Source organism: Hippoglossus stenolepis, chromosome 11 (genome assembly GCF_022539355.2).
Source record: "Hippoglossus stenolepis isolate QCI-W04-F060 chromosome 11, HSTE1.2, whole genome shotgun sequence".
In the NCBI taxonomy this organism is placed as follows: Eukaryota; Metazoa; Chordata; class Actinopteri; order Pleuronectiformes; family Pleuronectidae; genus Hippoglossus; species Hippoglossus stenolepis.
The window spans coordinates 20,173,868-20,194,430 of record NC_061493.1 but is presented as its reverse complement, the minus strand read 5'-3'; the positions used below and the strand labels follow the sequence as shown (position 1 = coordinate 20,194,430).

The following is a 20,563-nucleotide window of genomic DNA, read 5'->3' as shown; positions in this document are numbered from 1 at the left end:
CGAGTCAATGTATCTTGCATGCAACACACACACACACATACACACACACACGCACACACACACAGTGACTTATCACAAGGCCGAGATTGTGTCACACTGTTAAACCTGGTTCACTGTGAAAGGAAAACAAATTGTTGTCGCTCAAACGCCCACATATGTTTGGAGGCCATTATCCTCTGATCAGTTATTAGTATTATTACCAGCTAATTACTGTCTCCTGTTGTTTTGTCTAAATCAGCATGTAACAGAATCAGCACCGCACAAGGGATTAGTAGAAAAACTCTTGGGGAATTGTCTCGCTTCCCTTAAAAGTTGTCTCCACCTTGTGTCTGTGGTTTGTGCCAGCTGGCAGCGTGGCAGCGTGTTCCTCTGCACGCAGCGTGCCAGGCTGCCGCGTTGTTTCGGGGGGGGGTAGATTTGTAAAGCGCGAGTGAAAGGCGAGTGACACGCCCCAGAAAAGCTCCATTGTACTGCTCTTTAATGGACGTTGGGTCTCAGACTGAGGGTCAGGGACAGCTTAGCGGCGAGAGGAACAGTGTGGGAGTGACCCTCCGCTGCTCACACACGACCTCCTGCAGACACGCACATACACAAACATTCATTGACACACACAGACACACACACAGAGGCAGGCATACTGGGCTCACACTGATATATAACCTGTGCATGTCAGCATAGGTCTCTATAGCTACCAGTATCGATTCCTCCGAGAACGACTGTTTTCTCAGGCTATAGGCTGCTGTAGGACCTGCAAGTCTCTGGTGGGCGACCGAGAATAGAAGCACAGTTGACACCTCATATAAAACAGACTTTACTGCCACAGGGTTTACAGGAAAAGCAGTAACCTCGTTTATAGTTCAGTATATTACGATGCAAATGTGCTTTGTTGGTCCTTTTTTTTCCGTCTTTGTGCGATAACAAGATAACTTGAAAATGTGTAATTCAATTACTGTGAAATATGTCCGACAAACAGACGATAAGTTAATAAGATTCGTGCGATGATACAGATCAAGCATTTCCTGTGTTGTCTGTTAATAACATTTCAGCCACAATGTTGTGCTGCGTTCATGGAGCAGAAGAAAGGACCGGACACCTCAGATGTTTTGTTCTGTATGTTTCCTTGTCGCAGGCTTTATTTGGAATATAAGGTCGTGCACATTATAACAGGTTTTCCCATCACATTCTTGTTTTTGACATTTAAAGTTAGAAAGAAAGAGAAAGAAAGAAAGACCAAACATTGCCCTGAACTGAAAATCTGAACTGATAACAATACAAGCCTATTAAGAAGTGCAAGGAATTCGTTGGTTTACTTAAAATATTAAAGGTTTATAAAGACTCAATCCATAATTCCCAGCAGCTTTTGTTGTGTGCAAGTCTTTTTTTCATTTTTTCATGAAACACATTAATCTGAACGTTAACCAATCCTTGCTTTCTTACTTGCAATTGAAAAATAAACATACTTCATCACACTTGGATCCTTTAAGTTGTTTAATTTTAATAACACGAAGTAGCACATGAGAAACATTTTCTACTGTGTTATTGATAAATGTTGGATTTGAAATGATCATTGAAATGAGGCAGACCGAGTTAGTTTCATGCTCTAACTAATGAAGAACAGATATTTTCTCACTGTTCCCACTGGTCTCAAAAATCTGAGTGTTGAAAAAATCAATTCAGTAATATTCTCTAACTTTCTGATCTTGTCTCACTTCAAAGATCATCTCTTAAAGCCTGCGAGAAACCCAGTGATGGATATTTTCCCTCATGTGCTGGAAGTATAATTAGTTTACTTTTACCACTTGTGAGGAATAAAATATAAGCTATAAACACAACACAAATTATTTCATTGTGAAGCTGTTCAATTAAATAGTTGCGTATTTACTCATCGACCAGACATGGAGCAACATTTGCCTTTATTTAAAGCCATGTTTGTCTCTACCTGACAATCGTAAGTTCCATATTCACTTTGCTTTTAGCTCTGTTTTGTTCTCCACCACCTCCTGAAGAAAATACCTTTGCTCTGGAGCCACTTTCCTCTCCAGCTGGTTTTTGCAGTTGGTGTCTAAACTATCTGTGGAGCTCTAAGATATAAAAATACTGTGTAATAAAATACTCTGCCACTATACAAGCAACTCCTTTCACAGTACACGCAGCCATTTGATCTATTATTAATCTGAAAATATCGATGAGTGCAGCTTTAAGATCTTGTGTGTGGAGGAGTTTTTCCTTTTTTTTTAGATCTTCGACTAACGAACTGACTCAAAGGAGGGAAATAAACCCGTCTCGATGTCGAGCTGCAGGAGCCACAGAGAGGATGGAGTCTGTTTACATCTGTTTACTGCTCCTGTTTGCTGAGGATGGTCTGACATTGGAGTGACCTCAGACTGCTGCATCCTGCCTGTGTTTCATGCACCGACAGTAATATGAACCCACGACTGCTTCGCACACACGCAGCAGCAAGAAGAAGCGCATGCTACACCCACACCTTCTCAGACACACGCAGGAGACTGGTGACCGCAGATGTACAGACGTGCACGATAACACATGTGCACCTAGTGTCAGTAGCGCACTCTACTGGATGACTTTAAATTCATTCATCTTTGATTGGCTTATTGCTTTTTGAAATATCGCTGCCACAGCTATTCGCGGTAGCCAGCGTGGGGTCTTTGCACGTCGCATGTTCACTGGCAAATTGAATTGCGATGGATTTGCATGGTTCCTGTTTGGCTAGATAGAGCATCTCCAGATGTAGTATATTTAGACCACTGCAGGTGCTGAGAGCCAGAGATTGATCGTCTATAAAAATAACACAGCTCCGTATATCAGGTTGCAGCAGGAGCGTGAATAGAAAACACTCGCATGCATCGGAACATGTCCTTGAATGAAGGAAAAAATGTGATTAAATGATTCAAACAGGGTGTTTGACACTTATGTGCATCCAGTCAAGTTTGTGTGTCGTTTTAATTAATTTATTGAAAGGGATTACGGTCCAGATTGGAGGCTCATTCATCCAGATCTCACTAATATAATCTGCCTCGGAACATTTCACAGCGACTTATCTCTCTGAGCTCTCCCGTCGGCTGAGCGATATTTATTCTGTTGTGTTAGAGTCTTAGGCTCCTCTGTCAGGGTGGAGAACGGGTTTATCTGCATCCAGCGGCCGTCGCAGCTCCTTTTGTGCACCGCTCCCCCTGGTACCCCCTCCATCCCGCCCCCTTTTCGCTGGTCACACCACGCTTCCTGTTAAATCCCATTACCGGAGCCAGACGCCCCTCTCCACACTGTGCAAAATCTGAAATAGGCCAAGCTGCTGAGTACAGATGCTGCCGCTCTGTTCCCATTCTTACACATCCTCCACCCCCCAAAATATTTTTGTTCCTCCCCTCCCCATCGGGTTCTTCTTTGCAGTGATGTCACTTGTTCCAAAAATGTCTCAGTTTTACACAAGCGGGCGTGTCAGCGTACACAATACTCTTCTTTTCCTTTGTGAACACACCAGAGTTTCCAAGATCATGTTTTTCCCTCAGTGTCAGAGCTTCACTGCACAAAACTGTACCTATTGACTGATGTGCTTTTACATATAGATTATACTGTTCTCCCTTTAGACTTGGATTGACACTAATGGATGACGGAACACACCTTCAAACACACACACAACATAATGGCAACTCTAATTTTAGCGCAGCGTAGAGTAACACAACACTGTCACACACACATACCATTCACTGTCTTGACGTCATCATTTATCTGCACCATAAACGACACACACACACACATGCATACTCACACACAACGTTTGCCTAACTAGATTTCTTAGGACATTAAGTTTGACCTGAAACCTCGTGCCTAAACTTAATCCCTGCATCACCTTTAACCTAACCACTAATTCTAATCTAATCTCAAAATGAATTTACCTTTAATTCAACTCGTCCGTTGCCCAATCCCGATTCTAAATTTAACTCTAATCTATTTTAATGAGGCTGCTGCAGGGAAATCTTCAGCAGAAAAAAAATAAATAAATACAAGATCATCCAGTTGAACCTGAAATTGAACCAAGATTGTTGCATCACAACACAACATGATCCAGCCCAGTGCACTGGGTTAGTCAATCTGATGCACTGTGTCCCTGATGCTCAACACTTTGCAGCTTTGCAGGAAAACGTCCAATTAACCCCTAAACTTCTAATCAACCTAAGTCTATGCCATGAAATGAGGACCCTGAAACCAATCTTCATTTTAAAGCCTAACCCGAGGCTTAAATTTCATTTTAACCTTCAACCATAACCCTTAACTTAAAATTCAGGCCTTCAGATGTGTTTTTTCCGTCTGAATGACCTAATTTATATGGTCTGAAGTCCAGCTGGTTCTCAGAGGGATGGGACAACACCCCAGAGAGCACACACGCCCCCTGCATCTCGCATGTCCTTCACGGGTGACATGTGTGAGGCCACATTACGATGGGATGGAGATGTGGAAGAAAGAGAAGAGAGGGAGGGAGGGAGGGATTAAGACCAAGTAGAAAAAGGGATCAGGCGGTACAGGTGGAAAGTACAGACTGCCAGTGGAATACAGACAGACAGACAGACAGTCAGTCAGTCAGTCAGTGAACCAGGACCCCCAGCGCCTGCTTCACCCAGTCCCAGCAGGGTAACGACTGTGTAACTACAATCTGCTAATGCCATCAGCTGGCAGATGCCCAGGGGAGTTAAACCAGTCGCACCAGTACAGCAGCTCAGCTCCGACACCAGCTGGAGCTGCGCCCCTGCCTGCATGACTGCCTGCCTGCCACTAACCCAGGCTAAAAGGCTTGTGAGAGCAGTGCATGCAAATGATGATGAAGAGTGATGCAAGTGTTTGTGTTTGGGCTTTTTTCAATGTTTTTGCACATGACTGCACTCACGCAAATAACGTTGAATTGTGTGTAGGTGTGTGTGTGTGTCTGTGTGTTTCAGATTGAGATTTTAGTTTAGCAAGAGACTCTATAAAAGCTGAGCTGCTCAGGAGGCGTCACCGTGTCTCGTTGTGTTGTACAATTAGGGCGGCAACTGGTGATTATTTAAACCTTTTTTAATCCAATTATTTGGTTGTAACAAAGACTCGGCACAGTGTGACGTCTTGTTCCTTCAGCTCAAAAATCTGTTCAAACATCACAGATATTCAACCCTCGCTGTGATGAAACTGAAAAAAATCAAATTTGGAAAAATCCAAAACCAACACATTTTTAGGATTTGTTCTTGACAAAAAAATCAAATAATCAATCAATAAAAAAAAGTAAATTTAAAGATTAATTTTATGTAAATCAACAACTGGATTCAACAAGTCTCTCAATTATTATTTTTTCTTAATTGTTTTTATTCCCTTCCTTCTCTTTGGAGTCTCTGTGTTACTGATTGTATTTTGTTCTTTTGATTTGCTCTCATATAAAATATTTTAAATGCATCTAAATACTTGTCTAAATGTGAAATAGTTTCAAAACTGTTTAAAAAAACACAACACATAGTATGTGTAACTCCAGAAAATATTGAATAAGTTGCTTTCTGTCAATTATTATATCAAACCTTTATTATCAAAGTAACAGCAAACAACAATATTTTTTGGGGATTAGTGTGAACTGGTATTTAAAGGTCAGTTTGCCCACTTGTATTTCCAGGTGCAGGACACAGACAATCTTATTGATTCATGTTCCTTTGGTTCCTTTTCTCTCTTATCACACGTTCGTTGTCGATTCCGAGCCTCAAATTGAGTTCAGCACACAGGGAACAGGAATCCCTGGTTGTCTGGGGTTCAGAGCAGCTTTGCTCAAGATGCCGACTTAATCCGCCGTCTCCCCAGAGAGGTTAGCTCCGTCACCACGGCTGGGAATTAAACCGCGACTGGTGTTGGAGATACTCGGGGGGGTGGTGGTCGGGGGGTATTATAGGCAGAGATGAGCAGAGTGTGTAAACAACTGTGACCTGTCATCGCTCTCAGTCATTTTGACATGTGGCTAATTTGGAACTGTGAAAATGTTTTTATTTGACAAGCAAAATATGAGGATAAACAAATGTGTTTGCTTCTCTTTTGAGGGAGAATCAGTGTGTTTGTGTTGTGACAAGATTAAACAAAACGTCATGTAATCGACACGTGGCAAGAGATGCTTAAAAACATCCATGTACTTTTAACCTGTCCATATTTAGCTCCAAGCAGAAGTGTCTATTTCAGTGTGGAGGAAAACAGACGAGCTTAAAACACATTGGCAGAGAACTGTGTCAGTAAATCTGATTTATAAAATCCTCATCATGGGAAACTCCAAGTTAAAAGTTAAACACACAAAAGAGAGACAAACTTCCCACACTGTCACTGTCACTGCGCCCTGTTCGGTTGTGTTCATGTTTTGGTGCCGTCTCTAAGTGGGCGCTTCCTTCCTGTCACCGAGCCAGCGACTGAGTCAAAGTGCGTTCCTGCTTCGGGCAAAACCGGTTCCACCTCCTCACACTTTCCACCCGTCTGGCCATGAATGATTCACACTGTCCTGTGTGTTGCGCTGGGAACTGAGCTCGTACAGTGAAGAGTTTGCTCCATGTCAGTGAACTTAGAGGAAGGAGACCGTGATGAATAATATTTTGTTCACTGACTTTGTTCTTCAGTTGGGAAAATGTCTCCTCCTTTCAAAATATGTTTCTCATTTATTGTTTCTCAATTGAATATTTGAGGCCAAGCCTTGACTCCTCAAACTGTTTATTCCCATAAACTGACATAAAATTGAATCTCAAGTGCAAAAATACGATGAAGTAAAGAAACATGCTGAAATACTCAAGAGTTAATGACAGCAGCTGATTCATTGTTGACCAACAGAATCTTATATTATTGCAAAATACATATATATATATCTTTTACTCTCTTTACCAATGCAACAGGGGATTTTTCAACAAGTTCCCAATAATTCATGGATCTCGATGAAACTCAGGTAGATTTGTGGGACTGATATTTGTGAGTAGGTGCTGTCATATGCGCTCCACTGAGCTCCATTCTACTTCGTTATGAATTCAATATCCTTGGATTGTCAGTCATAAAAAATCTACAGATCAACCAACAATGAAAATAACACTTCATCACAGCCTTTGTGAAGTTTCTGATATAGTGGAACTACATTGAAATATGACAGCGACTCTGAGATTGAAACATTAATATTGAATCATGTTTCCTAGACAGGAGCCTGGCTGTGGCTTAACTTATCATCAGGACCTTTAAATAACTGCATCTGTTCCTGGAAACACGTTCACACTTCAAAGCTCTGCACTCTACATTTATAGAGGGGGATTTCTCTCTCTCTCTCTCTCTCTCTCTCTCTCTCTCTCTCTCTCTCTCTCTCTCATCCTCTCCTCCCTCCATCCCTTCCTCTCTCTCTCTCATCCTCTCCTCCCTCCTCCCTCCCTTCCTCTCTCTCTCTCTCTCTCTCTCTCTGTCTCTCGTGTCCCCGTCTTGTGTGGCTGCAGCTGATGTTGTAAGAGACCAGATAAAGATGAATGATTATATTTGTGGGTAAGACTAAGCTGCCGTGCAGAGGGCCCTGTTTTATCCAGGCTTTGCGTGCAGTGCCGACTGTAGTATTAGCTGCAGGACAGATTCCCCCATTGGACGGGCAGATGCTTTCCCTCTGAGCGTTGTGGAAGCACCATGTGTCAGTGAATCTGAGCCGGGATAAGACGTCCGTCACACCGAGCTCTCAATGGGATCTGAAGTGCCCTGCTGCATCACAGTGACAGAACATCCTCATCATCTGCACATCTGAAGTTTCTCTCAACTTACAAACATATAAATCACATGTAGCGTTTATTAGCTCCTGATCCTCCACTCACTCGTAGTAAGACTCACATGTTGGCCTTTGATTCAGGCTGTGGCCACTTCTACAATCTGTGCATGAATCAGAGTAATTATGTCATGTGATCTGAGTAAATGCTTCCTACCTGATGGAGATGTCATGTAAGAGAGTCAGTCTCAGCTGTCATTCATGACGTTTCACGATTGGCAAATGTCCCATCTGCTAACATGAACGTGGCAGGGTTTATATACTGCAGCCACCCAGCGGGAACCCAGATAGTTTGTCCTCACTTTTAGGGCGGTGTCATGTCGTCCACTTTTATATGCAGTCTATGGTGTTTTTACAAACTCCAAACTGCAGATATCCTCACTGCTGAACTCAAAAAGCCACTTTTAATGTTTGTATCACTGTGTTGTGACGTTGGTGTTTTTGTTTTTCCGACTCCCTTACGCAGCATCAGCTGTGATAGTGTGTTTTTTTTAAATCCGTGTTTGGGTTCAGTTGCAGTTCATGTTTTACATCCCTCTTCTCTGCTCTTTCACAGACTGCTCTGAGGAGACGAGGGAGCAGGGAAACATTCAAAGACAAGAAATCCTCAAGTCAGGTAAAGAATTTATGGAAATATTATTTTCTGGACTTCAATATCATCACGTCTTTTGTGTTGAAGGATAAGTCTGTTTTTACTTACATTAGATTTGACTCAAACCCATGTACACCAGCCTTCTGTCGCAAATACTCACTAAGACACAAATGTGTATTATTCCCCAGTAAATGCATTTTTTGCACCTGTTTTGACTTCAGCATCTGAAACCTGATTTTTAACAGTTTCATCTCCACTAAAAAAATGAATGGGCTTGAGGTTGAGAGCCACAGACAATACTTAGATACAGTAGGATTTATATAGGTAGATAGGACAATAATGAAAGTATAAAATATGGTCAACTGTATTCCTTTAAAGCTGCTTTGATATATATTTCTACAGTAGACTTAAATTAATCAGGTGACCAGACTCACAAGTTCAAATGAATGATAATGTTTCTCTGTATCTGCTGGACGTGTAAATATGCAACTATTGTATTTTTCTAGGAGGACAGTGCAGACCTCAGGTGCCAGCTCCAGTTTTCCAAGGAGGAGTCCAGCCTGATGAGGAAAAAGATGGCAAAGCTCGGCCGGGAGAAGGATGAACTGGAGCAGGAGCTGCAGAAGTACAAGACGGTTTACGGGGACGTGGACAGCCCCCTTCCTCTGGCTGAATGCTCCGGCGGAGGCCCTCACACCACTCGGGAGGCTGAGCTGCGATTACGGCTCAAGCTGGTGGAGGAGGAGGCCAACATCCTGGGCAGAAAGATTGTGGAGCTGGAGGTGGAGAACCGCAGCCTGAGGTCAGAAAATGACGACATCCGGTGTCAGTATGAAAGGGACTTCTTCGGGCGGGAGCCGTTCTCCAGCATGCCCTCATCGCCGTATGGTGGCGACGCGCTGGACTCGGCCAGTGAGCTACGTCGCCATCTTCAGTTTGTGGAGGAGGAGGCTGAGCTTCTGCGCCGCTCCATCTCTGAGATTGAGGACCACAACAGGCAGCTTACGACTGAACTCAATCGCTTCAAATTCGGCCCCAGCAGCAGCTCTGGGCCCGTAGCCGAGGAGGGTGGCGAAGGAATACTGTTTAAACCCGGTAACGGCGGGAACGGGAATGGTTCCAGTAGCGGGTTGATGATGGAGGAGCTAAAGTCGGCCAGGATGCAGATCAATGAGCTAAGTGGAAAGGTAATGAAGCTGCAGTATGAGAACCGCGTCCTCATGTCCAATGTCCAGCGCTGTGACCTGGCCGCACACATCGGCCTACGCACCGGCAGCCCTCGAGACAGCGATGCAGAGAGCGATGCAGGGCGGCGAGAAGCCACCGACGACGAAGAGACGGGCCGACTTCTTCTCCTCCATCCCAAACGAGAGGGCCCAATCGGAGGTGAGAGTGACTCTGAAGACATGTTTGAGAAGACAACGACCACCTCAGGGTTCGGAAGCATGAAACCCTCCGATGGCAGCGAGCTCAGTGCCACCGATCTGGCCAACCGCAGGAGGGAAGAGCGGGAGTCATTCGGCAACGTGAAGCGAGAGGCGGACCGGCTCGGCAAGACGGTGGACCGGCTCATCACGGACACGGACAGTTTGATCTTCGAGGGCCGGCTGCTGGTGACGACAGGAGAGAGCCTGGAGGGAGGGGCGGCGTCCGGATCCAAACCAGACGCGCAGGTCCTGGACAGCATCAACACTCGCATGAAGGCGTTCCGCACCGAGCTGCACATCTTCATGGAGAAGTTGGACCACGTCGGGGAGGGTCTGAGAGACAGGACAGACGATCTGTCGCCGATGCCAAACCTCACAGAGTCCAGCAGCTTCCTGTCCTCAGTCACCTCCATGTCCCGGGACTCTCCCATCGGCACCTTCGGAAGAGACCTGGTGACAGACTTCCAGGTAAGTTCAGCGAATAGACTCCCTGTGACCTTCTCTCGTGCTTTTTAAGGTTAAATCTTTTTTTCCCATTACTTTTTCCTAAATGTCAGTATGAGAGACGCCCTGAGAACAAGTTATCCATGATGGAGAAAAAGTAATTACTCCAGTTTTCTTGTGGCCATTGAAAACCATATGTTCTTTAGAAATAATCCCACCTGGGTGTTCTTCCAGATGGCTTCATTCCTTCACTGCAGCAGAAGGCAAAATGAAATCGCAGAATGATTTTAGTCGCTGACAGGATCCAGATATAGACGTAGCCTTGAGTAAACCCATTGGTGTCTTTGTGAAGAGGATAATTCTTTTAGGTTTGATTCAAATACTCTGAGTCATTAGTCGACCCTTCAAGGCCAAAACAAACTAAACGAGATCCTCAGTCAGCAACGTTTGCAAAAAAAAATCAGCTCTAATTAAAGACAGTGGCCGCTCCGTGCATCTTTAGTGCACACACACTATCTGCAGCCAGGCTTCCTGTCAGTGGGAATCTCATTAAGTTGTAGGCAAACATAGGATAGGTTTGCATTTTTTCAAATCTATCTTTATACAATTGTAAAAATACATTGAGACACAATGATTCCTCCTCTGCGTACTTTCTGTAGTGTGACTCCACTGTAAGAAATGACGGACAAAATCCACAGTCGTCGTGTTCCTCGTCGTAAAGGGGAAGTGCGTCGATTTTACACATCAGAATCTGTTTGCTGGTCTTTGTCAACACGAAAAGATGCATAAAGACTTGGAGACAGAAGTATTGACATCTGCAGACCTGTCCTCAAGATATATATATATAATATGAGGCTGTAGCAGGTATTTTTTTGGACAAAATTCCAAGGACAGTGTTTCTTTGTTGCGCCGTGGTGGAGGCATGCGTCCTAAAATACCAACTTGATAAGTTAAAGTCTAATATAAGCTTTGGCAAAAGTTAACACTACATTTTGCACAATGTGAGAACTGTAGATTTTGTCCAGCATCTCTTATAGTAAAGTCGTGCTACAGTAGAAGGGGAGTTTGACTGAGGTGGTAGAGCTGCTAAAAGCTATGCCAAAGCCTCAATATGAAATTGAGATGGAAGCCTCCCCCCTCTCCCCCACAAATCTCCAGTGCCAGCACAGGGTAACATATCAGCCCCCCCCTCCCCCCCGCTCCACCACGAGCCACCCAGCTCTACCACACTGGCACCATCGCCATCCCTCCCTCCCGACCGCTCCGCCCGCCACCACCATCGCTTCCTGCTGCTGCCGCCACATTCACATCTGCATCTTCATGCACATCCTGCCTGCCCCCCCCGCTCCTCTGCACTCACCGTCTGCAGCCGCCCTGCTTCCAGTCGACCAGGGCCAGGGTGGAGGGTGCTTAGGAGAGTGCTTGACAGGGTGCTTGGTATGAATGGAGCGAGTAGTAAGGGAGTGATGACGGCTTCTTCCATTTGGGGTTTAGTTTTGTTTTCCTGACACAGTGAATTGTTGCATGATGAATTTTGGTCAATACTTTTTCCCCTTTACAGCTCGGCTACACCATGCAATCATTTAGTGGGACTCATAATGACACATAAATGGTGTAGCTGTTATGTTTGCACAAAATATTATCCCATGCACTCATACTGACACGTGGGATTGGTTACTCCACGGTGTTGCCAAGGAAACGAACCATAAAAATGTGTGTGCACTGACTAAAATAACCTCTGTTATTAAAAGTGAGTGTAACGGAGAGATGCATGGTGCTGTGTGAGTGGCCTGTGGAAGAACCGCGCTGGCTGGCTTCCTGCTTTCTGTCCTTGTGTTATTGCAGCTTAGTGTAAGTCCACATATTGTGTGCTCTCCCACAGCAGGTTCATTATCTCTGTGCTTCATGATCAGGCAGACACCTCGGACGTCTTTTTCTAGTCGTACGGAATTGAACCGACAGCTCCTCAAAACATCTCACTTCAAGAACTCAGTCTGCTTTGTATGAGATAACAGACTGAAGCTGCCTCCATGCTCATTCTATCCAATGACTTGTTTGTGCTTTGCTCCTCTGCCTGTGGGACTCACTGGTTAGTCTGGGTGAAGCTGGGTGGTTTGATCAAAGTTCACTAACAACTCACCTGTTTAGAGCAGGAAGGCTTCTGTCCACTGAGAACTGTTGAACTGAGAGCGTCAGAGATTTTAAATCACTGCAGCAAAGAGCAGGATGTACAGGAGGTGTAAACCCACTGAATACATTTAGATAAAGGAAGATACAGAACGTTCACAAGAGAAAGAAGTTGGGGATGTTTTCTTGTAATTATGACTTCTGAATCTCTTCCAGCATCTTGTAATATGCAATTACAAGATTTTATCTGGAAAGGATCTCATTTAAAAAAGCAATCTCATTGTTATGATATAGTTATCTTGTTGGTACAAGATCTCTACGATGAGATTTCTACGTGGAAATTATCTTAATTTACTGAACAGTGAATATGTATATTTTCACTTAATTCACATTATGAGAAAGTATCTTATTTACGATGTAATAACAAGAATTATCTCATAAAGAATTGGAAAGATGAAAGACAAGACCTGATTCAAATCTCATATATTGAACAGTAAACTTTGTGATTGTGAAAGTGTGAGATACATGAGATTTAAATGTTTCATATGAGAGTGGATTTTCTCATAATGATCTTGAAATATTAATGTATTGTAATGTAATTACACATTTTAAAAATATCTTGATTATCTTGTAAAGAGGTTGAAATATTCTCTTCTAATTATAATTTTCCTTTCTCTTAATAATGACAAAATTACAGTAAAACTTCCCCAATGTCTTTTCCCTTGGTGAATTCTAAACATGTTTGCAGACACTTCTCTGACCTGATGGTAGATGTAGATGATCATTATCTGATAAGTTGCTGTTTGCTTGGAAGAATAAAAATGTGGTGGGGTGGGGGGGCACCGCTGCAAAGGGGATCAGCTGTCACGGCATCAAACCACGGAGCTCCAGTGTATTTCAAATGCTGTAATGTCTGAAAAAAACAACAATGTGCATCAAACGGACTCAAGATTCAACTCCCCCCCCTCGGCGAGCTGCTTCTCCGAAACGCTCGGCTGTGCACGGGCATGTGTTGAAAACCCTCTGGCGTGCTCGCTCTCGCTCTGCAGTTTGCCGTGGTATCTCTCAGCTGTTGGTTTGGACTCATGTATCCCTCATTGCATGCGCTTCATAACGAGTGTTTTGCATTCTTTCCCCCTCCTCCCCGACTCCCTCTCTCTCTCTCTGTTCCTCTTTTTGTTCCCGCCAGATGTTTCAGCCCATGATTTTGTTCATCCTCATTCTCGTTCTCTTCTCATCTCTCTCATTCGCCGTCATCTTTAAGTTGGTCTTTCTCTTTGCGCTCTTCTTCGTACTCTAGTCCGTTTGTTCTTCTCCACACCGTGTAGTCTGTTAGTTAACCACCCCCTGCTTATATTCTTTACCCATTTTCTGTTTTATTTTTGTTTGTTGTCCCCTCATCCACTTTCTCTCCCTGCCCCTCACCCACCCACCCTGTTTGTTGTCTCCTGTCTGTTTTGTCCACCTCACACATTACGCCCACCACTACGACCTGCACCCCCCCGTATCCCGCACCTGTCACCCAATCCCCTAAACCCCTCACACCCCATCGTCAACACTCACCCCCACCCCCTCTCGTCTCCCCTCCCCCCCACCCCACGTCACTCACAGTCCGTTCAGAGGGATGAGCTGGAGTGGCGTCTAGGACAGGAGCGAGGCGTGGAGCCCCAGAGCCAGAGCCAGGGTGGGGGCCAGGCCCAGTGCAGGGGAGCCCCGGGACTCACTAGGTACCACAGGCCCCTGGCTTTAAGAGCAGAGGTCAGTGCCTCCTCCCTCCTCCATCTCCCCCCTTCCATCCGTGGGACTGAGTTAACACTGGCTCCACTGTGAGCTCCACAGACATGGGCCTGTACTGAACACAGTCTAAAGTATTCATCTAGAGTTTTGACAACATTTTTCTCCCTCACACCAAAATCCTAAGCAAATACACTGTTGAATGCAGCTCCACACGGTGAATCTCCAAAATAAAACCAACCAAAACTAACTGCATGTCAATATTAACATACCGATGCACGTCACAGAGACTGAGACATAACTGTGCCAATGTGACTTTTCCTTTTCCAACGTTGATTCTACTGTGTCACTTCTCGGTGACTAGGCACTGATGCTCCTGTTTCACAAGTTTGAAATCTGTATTGGGCTTTTTATCGTAACTGATATCAGCAGAGAGAGATTGAATTCTATAATGATGTTGATAAAAGAAGAATCTGTGCATCCGAACTAAAATAGTCAGAAAGCCGCTCGGTCCAGCCGGTCTAGTCACGTTTCGATGCTGAACACGATTTCACCTCACTCACTCTAACTTCACACTAAATATCCGCTTCCACAGCCACTGAACTTTTCTCTTTTGCTTTTGTAATTTGAACCATATTTCCCTGGACGTTTGTTGATCGATTTACTTCTGCGAGGAGGAAAGTAGATTGGATTGTACCTTAAGAACTGAGAACGTTTACCCGCCAGCTTGGAGGTTTTAGCTCATTTATTGCATTGGCTGCACGTTGTGTTCTGAAAACCTGATGTGACGGTATATTACCAAGACTAGTGAGACTTATTCAGACACTTCAGGGCTGCAACTACATTCCTCATTGATTAAACTGACAAATTGTTTTTTCAATTAATAGAAAAATTGTCCAAATAATAAAACATAATAATCAAATTCTCACCTTCCAGAAGCAAGAAACAGCAAGTACTTGACATTTGGCTTCAAAAATTACCACAATGATTATTTGATTGTCAAAATATTTGCAGACTAATCCACTAATCATTGCGGCGCTAATGCACTTAGTGCAGCTGCGTCTGCACACAGCGCCCCCTGTGGTGATGCCCTCTGGCACCGGCTCATGACTGTCGGCTGTGCTGTCATGACTCAGCAAATTAAACATATGTAAAAGTGCTGCTTGCACACAAGTGTTGCAGTTTAACACACACACACACACACACACAGAGAAAATCAATGAGGTGAGTGGTCCCAGTACTGCAGCTCACACCAGCTCAGGTCCGTTGAACTCTTCAGTGACTCGGCTGTTTCAATAAATCAGCTGTGTAATCGCACTGATTCATAATCGCCGCCTCGTGCTCGTGTTCTTGGCGAAGCCCCTCGCCGTTATGTAACGCAGAATGCTGGCAGCGCTCATGTGACACATAACTACTACAGTTACAGTTACGGCCCATTCGTGTAGATTTCCTCTTGGTCCCCGAGCTCTCTGCAGAGTGTAATCTGTGAGGTGAACTGAATGAATGGGGAAAGCAGCCTGGACATGGCAGGATTAGCGCTGCGCTGTCGGCCTGTGTGATTTGCATTTGACATTGGGCTGACGGGGATGTGATCCAGGGTCAGAACACACTGTCAACTCGCTGTTGGAGGATCCAGTGAAGGCCCAGCACGTAGAGAAGAGGAAATTGCCTTTAGTTTCCAAATCAAGAGAGTCTGAACCAAGGAAAACGTTCGATAGGAGGAAAACAAGTCAGCAAGTTGACAACTGAAAAAAGTATCATTACATTCAAAACCATAAACATGAGCATCTCATTTCCCTTTGAGCATTTTTTCACCTGCCGTAACCAAAAAAAACCTGATGTGCGTTAAGTTCCTATTTTAACTTCAAATATGCAATGAATAAAAGCATCTTAGTACAATTTCTTACAAACTTTATTTTCACGATATAATATAGTTTTAAAGCTGCAGTTAATGCTCCATGTCACATCAGAATAATGCAGCTCTGGTAAAATTACTTCCCAAGTCACCACCATAATAAGCCAAAACCTGGTTGAGAGCAAGAAAAGAGAAATCTATGCTGAGTTTGCCGAATCCGGTTCCAGTCTTTGTGCTCCGCTGAGCTAACAAACTGCTGCATCACATATTTACTATCCAGACATGAGAGCTCAACTCTCAACAGGACAGTAATTAAACATAATCCTCAAAATGTCAGAATATTCCTTTTTGCCTTTTTGAGTCCGGCCTGAAATGAAGTGCAGCGTTAAATTATAATCACATCCTGAGACGTTGCAGGAGAAGTTCTAATGGATTTCTACTTGAGTGAAAGTCAGACGTAAGAAACGTTTCAGTCCTGCTCTGTGGATTTTAGTTTCACTGCAGAAAAAACGAAAGCGAACAAACATAATCGTCTCACACTACAAATCCCCTGTTTGTGTTTTAGTGCGATATTCATATGTTATTCAACGTCTCCAGAGTGTTGGTAGAGTGACTGTGTGTTGTGCTGTTGTGGGTTCAGCTCCGGGACACGCCTGCTGCTGACATCCAGTTCCGTCTCGATCACGAGCGAAGGCTGAGAGCGACGACGGAGGAGCACGAGGTCGTCGTTTCTCTGCCTCAGGTACGACGACGCCGTCACTCACGCCGTGTTTTTAATTTCATGAGATTATGAACATTAGGCCCAGAACTATCACACTTCACTGACTCTGCTAACTTTACTTAAGTTTGAGCATAATTTAATTAAATCCAATACTTTGGAGGGGGGGGGGAGTTTAATATCTCCATAGTTGTAATTTATTCTTGGACAGAAATTGAAATCACAATCAATCATCAATCTGACATGTAATTTCTATAAAACCCCAAAACCTGGCATTCGTGCCAACATGAAATTCAAAATATGATTAACCTGACAGCTGGTAATGTGATCTTTTTAAATTAAAGTAAAACTAAATGTTTTGCACACAAAAATACCCTAAAATATCATTTAGGACTGAAAAAAAATCTAATTAATTGTTTTCAATAACTGATGTTTAAGCAGAAATGCCCAAAAAATCTCAAGTGACTGCTTCTCAAATAAAATACTTTCCTAGTTTTTTAGCCTTTGGATATTAAAATATAACTAATTAAATTTCACCTAGGGCTCTGGGGAATTCTGATAGGCATTTTTCTTTTTTGGACCATTTTCTGACAATTAACGATTCATTAAACATATTAAATGTCATGTAAACTCCTTTAAAACTAATAATCCTGCATAAAAATGATGAGAGAAAATGAATAAATGTGACTTACATGACAAAAGCACCATTAAAACGTATTAGACTATGACCGTTTTTTATTGAAACTCCAGAATGTTTCTCAGTTCCTTCCCCTAACCCGTGTCACAACAGGAAGACAAGCTCCTGCGTCTGGAGGCGCAGCGCGGCGGCCTGGAGCTGCTCGGGCTGCACAGTCACGAGGGGCCCTGGGCTCAGGAGAGGGCCCTGCTGCAGCAGGAGGTTCGCCTGTTCAGACGCAACACCATCATCTTCTACATGAAGCTCCGGTGGATCCTCACGCACTGGAGGCTGAGCCGCAAGGACGACTCGGCGGAGGAGACGCCGCACCCGGAGGTGAGTCACAGGACTTACATTCAGATATTTACTCATTCCCTGCATCTTCCCACTTACTTTAACGTACTGCGAGTAATCTGTTGAGTAAGAGAAGGGTGAGCAGCAAACAGTCTCTCTGAAGAAGTCTTTCTCCAGAAGGTCTTATGAACATGGAAGTGAGGGAAATTAAGAAATGACTGACAAAACCTTCTCTGTGCTATTTGGATTTTTCTCGATTCATAGCTATTTATTTTGATGAATCACCAGATGAAAGTGAGCAGAATGTTTAGTTGTATTCTTTGTCTCAGATGTGTCTCTGTGTTGTTTCACTGTTGTTTTGCGTGCTCGCGCTGCCGGGATGGAAAGTGACTCAGTGACAGTTCGCCTGAAACAGAAAGTGCATGATTTGAAACAGAGCTTTTTTTTTTCGTGGCTCATCTGTTCCAGTTTGAGAAGTTGGAGGGCATCCCAGAGCTGGGAGTGATACTGGAGCAGGCCGAGTCGGACTCGGATCGAGATGACAGACTGTGTTTTCCGCAAACTCCGGGGGACGACCCGGACCCCGTCATGCCTCTGCCGTCACCTGACCAACACCTGCAGCACCAGAGACAGGTGCCCAGTTATTTTCATCCACACACTGGAGGGAACATTCAGCTGAACTCGAAATTACTGTGACGACTCTTGAAATAGATTTTTTAACCATAAACTGAGCACGTTTATGTTTTTCATTCATCAGCCTTTGTAATCTACAGAGAAGCTTTCAGGCAGATAAGCTCATATTATTGTGCTAATTTTCCTTGAAATTAGCACATTTGATTGTAACTGACATCATTAAACTTGAACAATTCAGGATTTCCTAATTCAGAGCAGTTTTAGCTCCTCCATACGACACATACAGAAAATACACACGCTTAAAAATCATTTATAAATTTAGTAAAACACAATAAAAGCACAGCAGTGATGCAATCTAAGAAAATTTAAGAAAAAGCTGTACAGTCACATATATATACAGTACATGTATATACAGTATACGTGTACAATGAACAATGCAATTGTTAAGTAGTAAGAAATTAGAGTGGTTGTACTGGTTGTAGACTGGTTGTACTTTCTATTCTCTGCAGTAAATTGATGTCCTGACTGGGTTCGGACATCGACTGCAACCTTGTATTCAATTGCTCCTCTCGTTCATTTTCATTGTGCACAAATGAGTGTTTGGCAGCCGACTCATCGGAGCCGTTTGGCATCGTATGCAGATGAGAATTTTGACCCAGATAAGTTTTTTCATCGACTAGAGGCAGTAATTATTTTTGAGTACACCCAGTTTCACGCTTATTGTTCAAGCGAAGGCACGGGGACCCTCGGTTGCACTGGACAGGGACAAAAGGAGCTGTGTGTCTTTTGAGGCCGCACGTAGCGTGTGTGCAGATCTGCTCTCCGTCCACCACTTTGCTTTCTGCTGAAGTAAAGAAAGTATGTAGGCATTTTTTGGGTGGGTTTTGCAATATTAAGCAGCTCTAAGTGCTCTACTTTGTCTTGTGTTTTGATTTTTTTCGACAAGGTCATGAAAATGGTTTGTGCCGTGATCTGACATTGTTGCCGTACTCGTTCCTGTTTTAACAAGCTCGCCCAGTCGACTATATTGAGCTCGATGTGTGAGAGAGTAAAAAATGCAGAGACTTGCTTTAGGAAGCGTTTCCACACATGGCTACCACAGCGAAGCAGAGCGAGCTCGGATAATAAGTCCTGCAGCCGAACTGAGAAGAGAGTGTGTTAAGTCGTGAAGAGGTCGTGGAAAGTTTTCAGTGGAGACTTGGGGAGAGAAAGTCCAGATTCATTCACCTCGGTGCTGAACCATATAAATACAATAAATACAGAAGATTAGATGTTTTCAACTTTTATCATATTTTGTGTTGGTAAAACTATAATTTTATTCCAATGGTTTCATGAGGATTGCACAGTTACTGTTTTCACACATGAACTCCAGGAAATGTTCAGAATATTGGGTTTCCGGAGTTTTCCTTTTCACACATGAAGAACGCAGCAGGAGATCAGACACAGAAACTTTCCGAAACATTCAGGCGAGGGGCGTGGCGCCTTTTTGCAGAATTTTGACATTGGCCATTATCATCGTCGGCACCTTGTGTTTACGGCTCCTCTTTTTCATCCTGAGGGATTTGTAGTCTTCCAGTTTTGCATCATGTAAATGTTCCAGTGACTTTCTCAGTTGGGGCTCACTCGAGAGGGGGGCGTTTTTCGACCTGTTCACTGAAACTCTGACATTCTTATGGGACATGTATGAGTTCGGTGCAGCTTGATTGAATTTATTTGGACTTGGCGGAGGTTTTGCGCTCTGTTCCAGTTTATTCTGAGATGCTCTAAGGGAATCTATAAAAAGAAAAGTCTCTGACATGTCTTTGATGTCCATGTTGTGTTTATTCACATACACAACAGTATAACTTTAAATGAATAATAAGGCACCGTTCCTGTAGTCACTTCTGCCGTGTTAGAGAAAAGAAAACACTCCCTGTAAGTCCCCCGTCTGTCCTGTAAATACTGGACTGTGTTCTGGGTTTTATCTCCTTCTCAGCTGAGGCTGGCAGAGCGGGCGGCGCTGTAGCGGTGCCTTCAGGTGATGTTTTTCCTCCTTTGAGCTTCACTGCCTCCTGCCAAGACCTGAAGCCTCTCAACAGCACAACCTGAGAGGCTAACAACCCTCCACACACCTCTCTGAGCGGACACACAGGGAAAGCATGCTGTTTTATTTCTCTCTTACTCACTGGATGTCACTGCTCATGTTGCCTGCAGCCCTGGAACACCCAAATCCAGATTGTTGGACCAAAATAAGCCGAGAATTGTACTCGTCTAGTAGCTTGTTCCTGAGGAATT

At 43.9% G+C, this 20,563-nt stretch overlaps 1 protein-coding gene across 4 annotated transcripts in view; it reads left to right on the top strand.

Moving 5' to 3' along the window:
* LOC118117317 (microtubule cross-linking factor 1) overlaps positions 1-20,563 on the top strand; it is a 52,373-nt gene that overhangs the window by 17,009 nt on the left and 14,801 nt on the right. For 3 of the 4 annotated variants that reach the window (XM_035169459.2, XM_035169461.2, XM_035169462.2), the window contains exons 4-9: positions 8,346-8,405; positions 8,888-10,276; positions 13,991-14,137; positions 16,609-16,710; positions 17,477-17,698; positions 18,125-18,289. In XM_035169459.2, coding sequence (XP_035025350.2) covers positions 8,346-8,405; positions 8,888-10,276; positions 13,991-14,137; positions 16,609-16,710; positions 17,477-17,698; positions 18,125-18,289 — 2,085 coding nt within the window. The remainder of the gene's footprint in view (positions 1-8,345; positions 8,406-8,887; positions 10,277-13,990; positions 14,138-16,608; positions 16,711-17,476; positions 17,699-18,124; positions 18,290-20,563) is intronic. The other variant, XM_035169460.2, reaches the window with a different exon arrangement.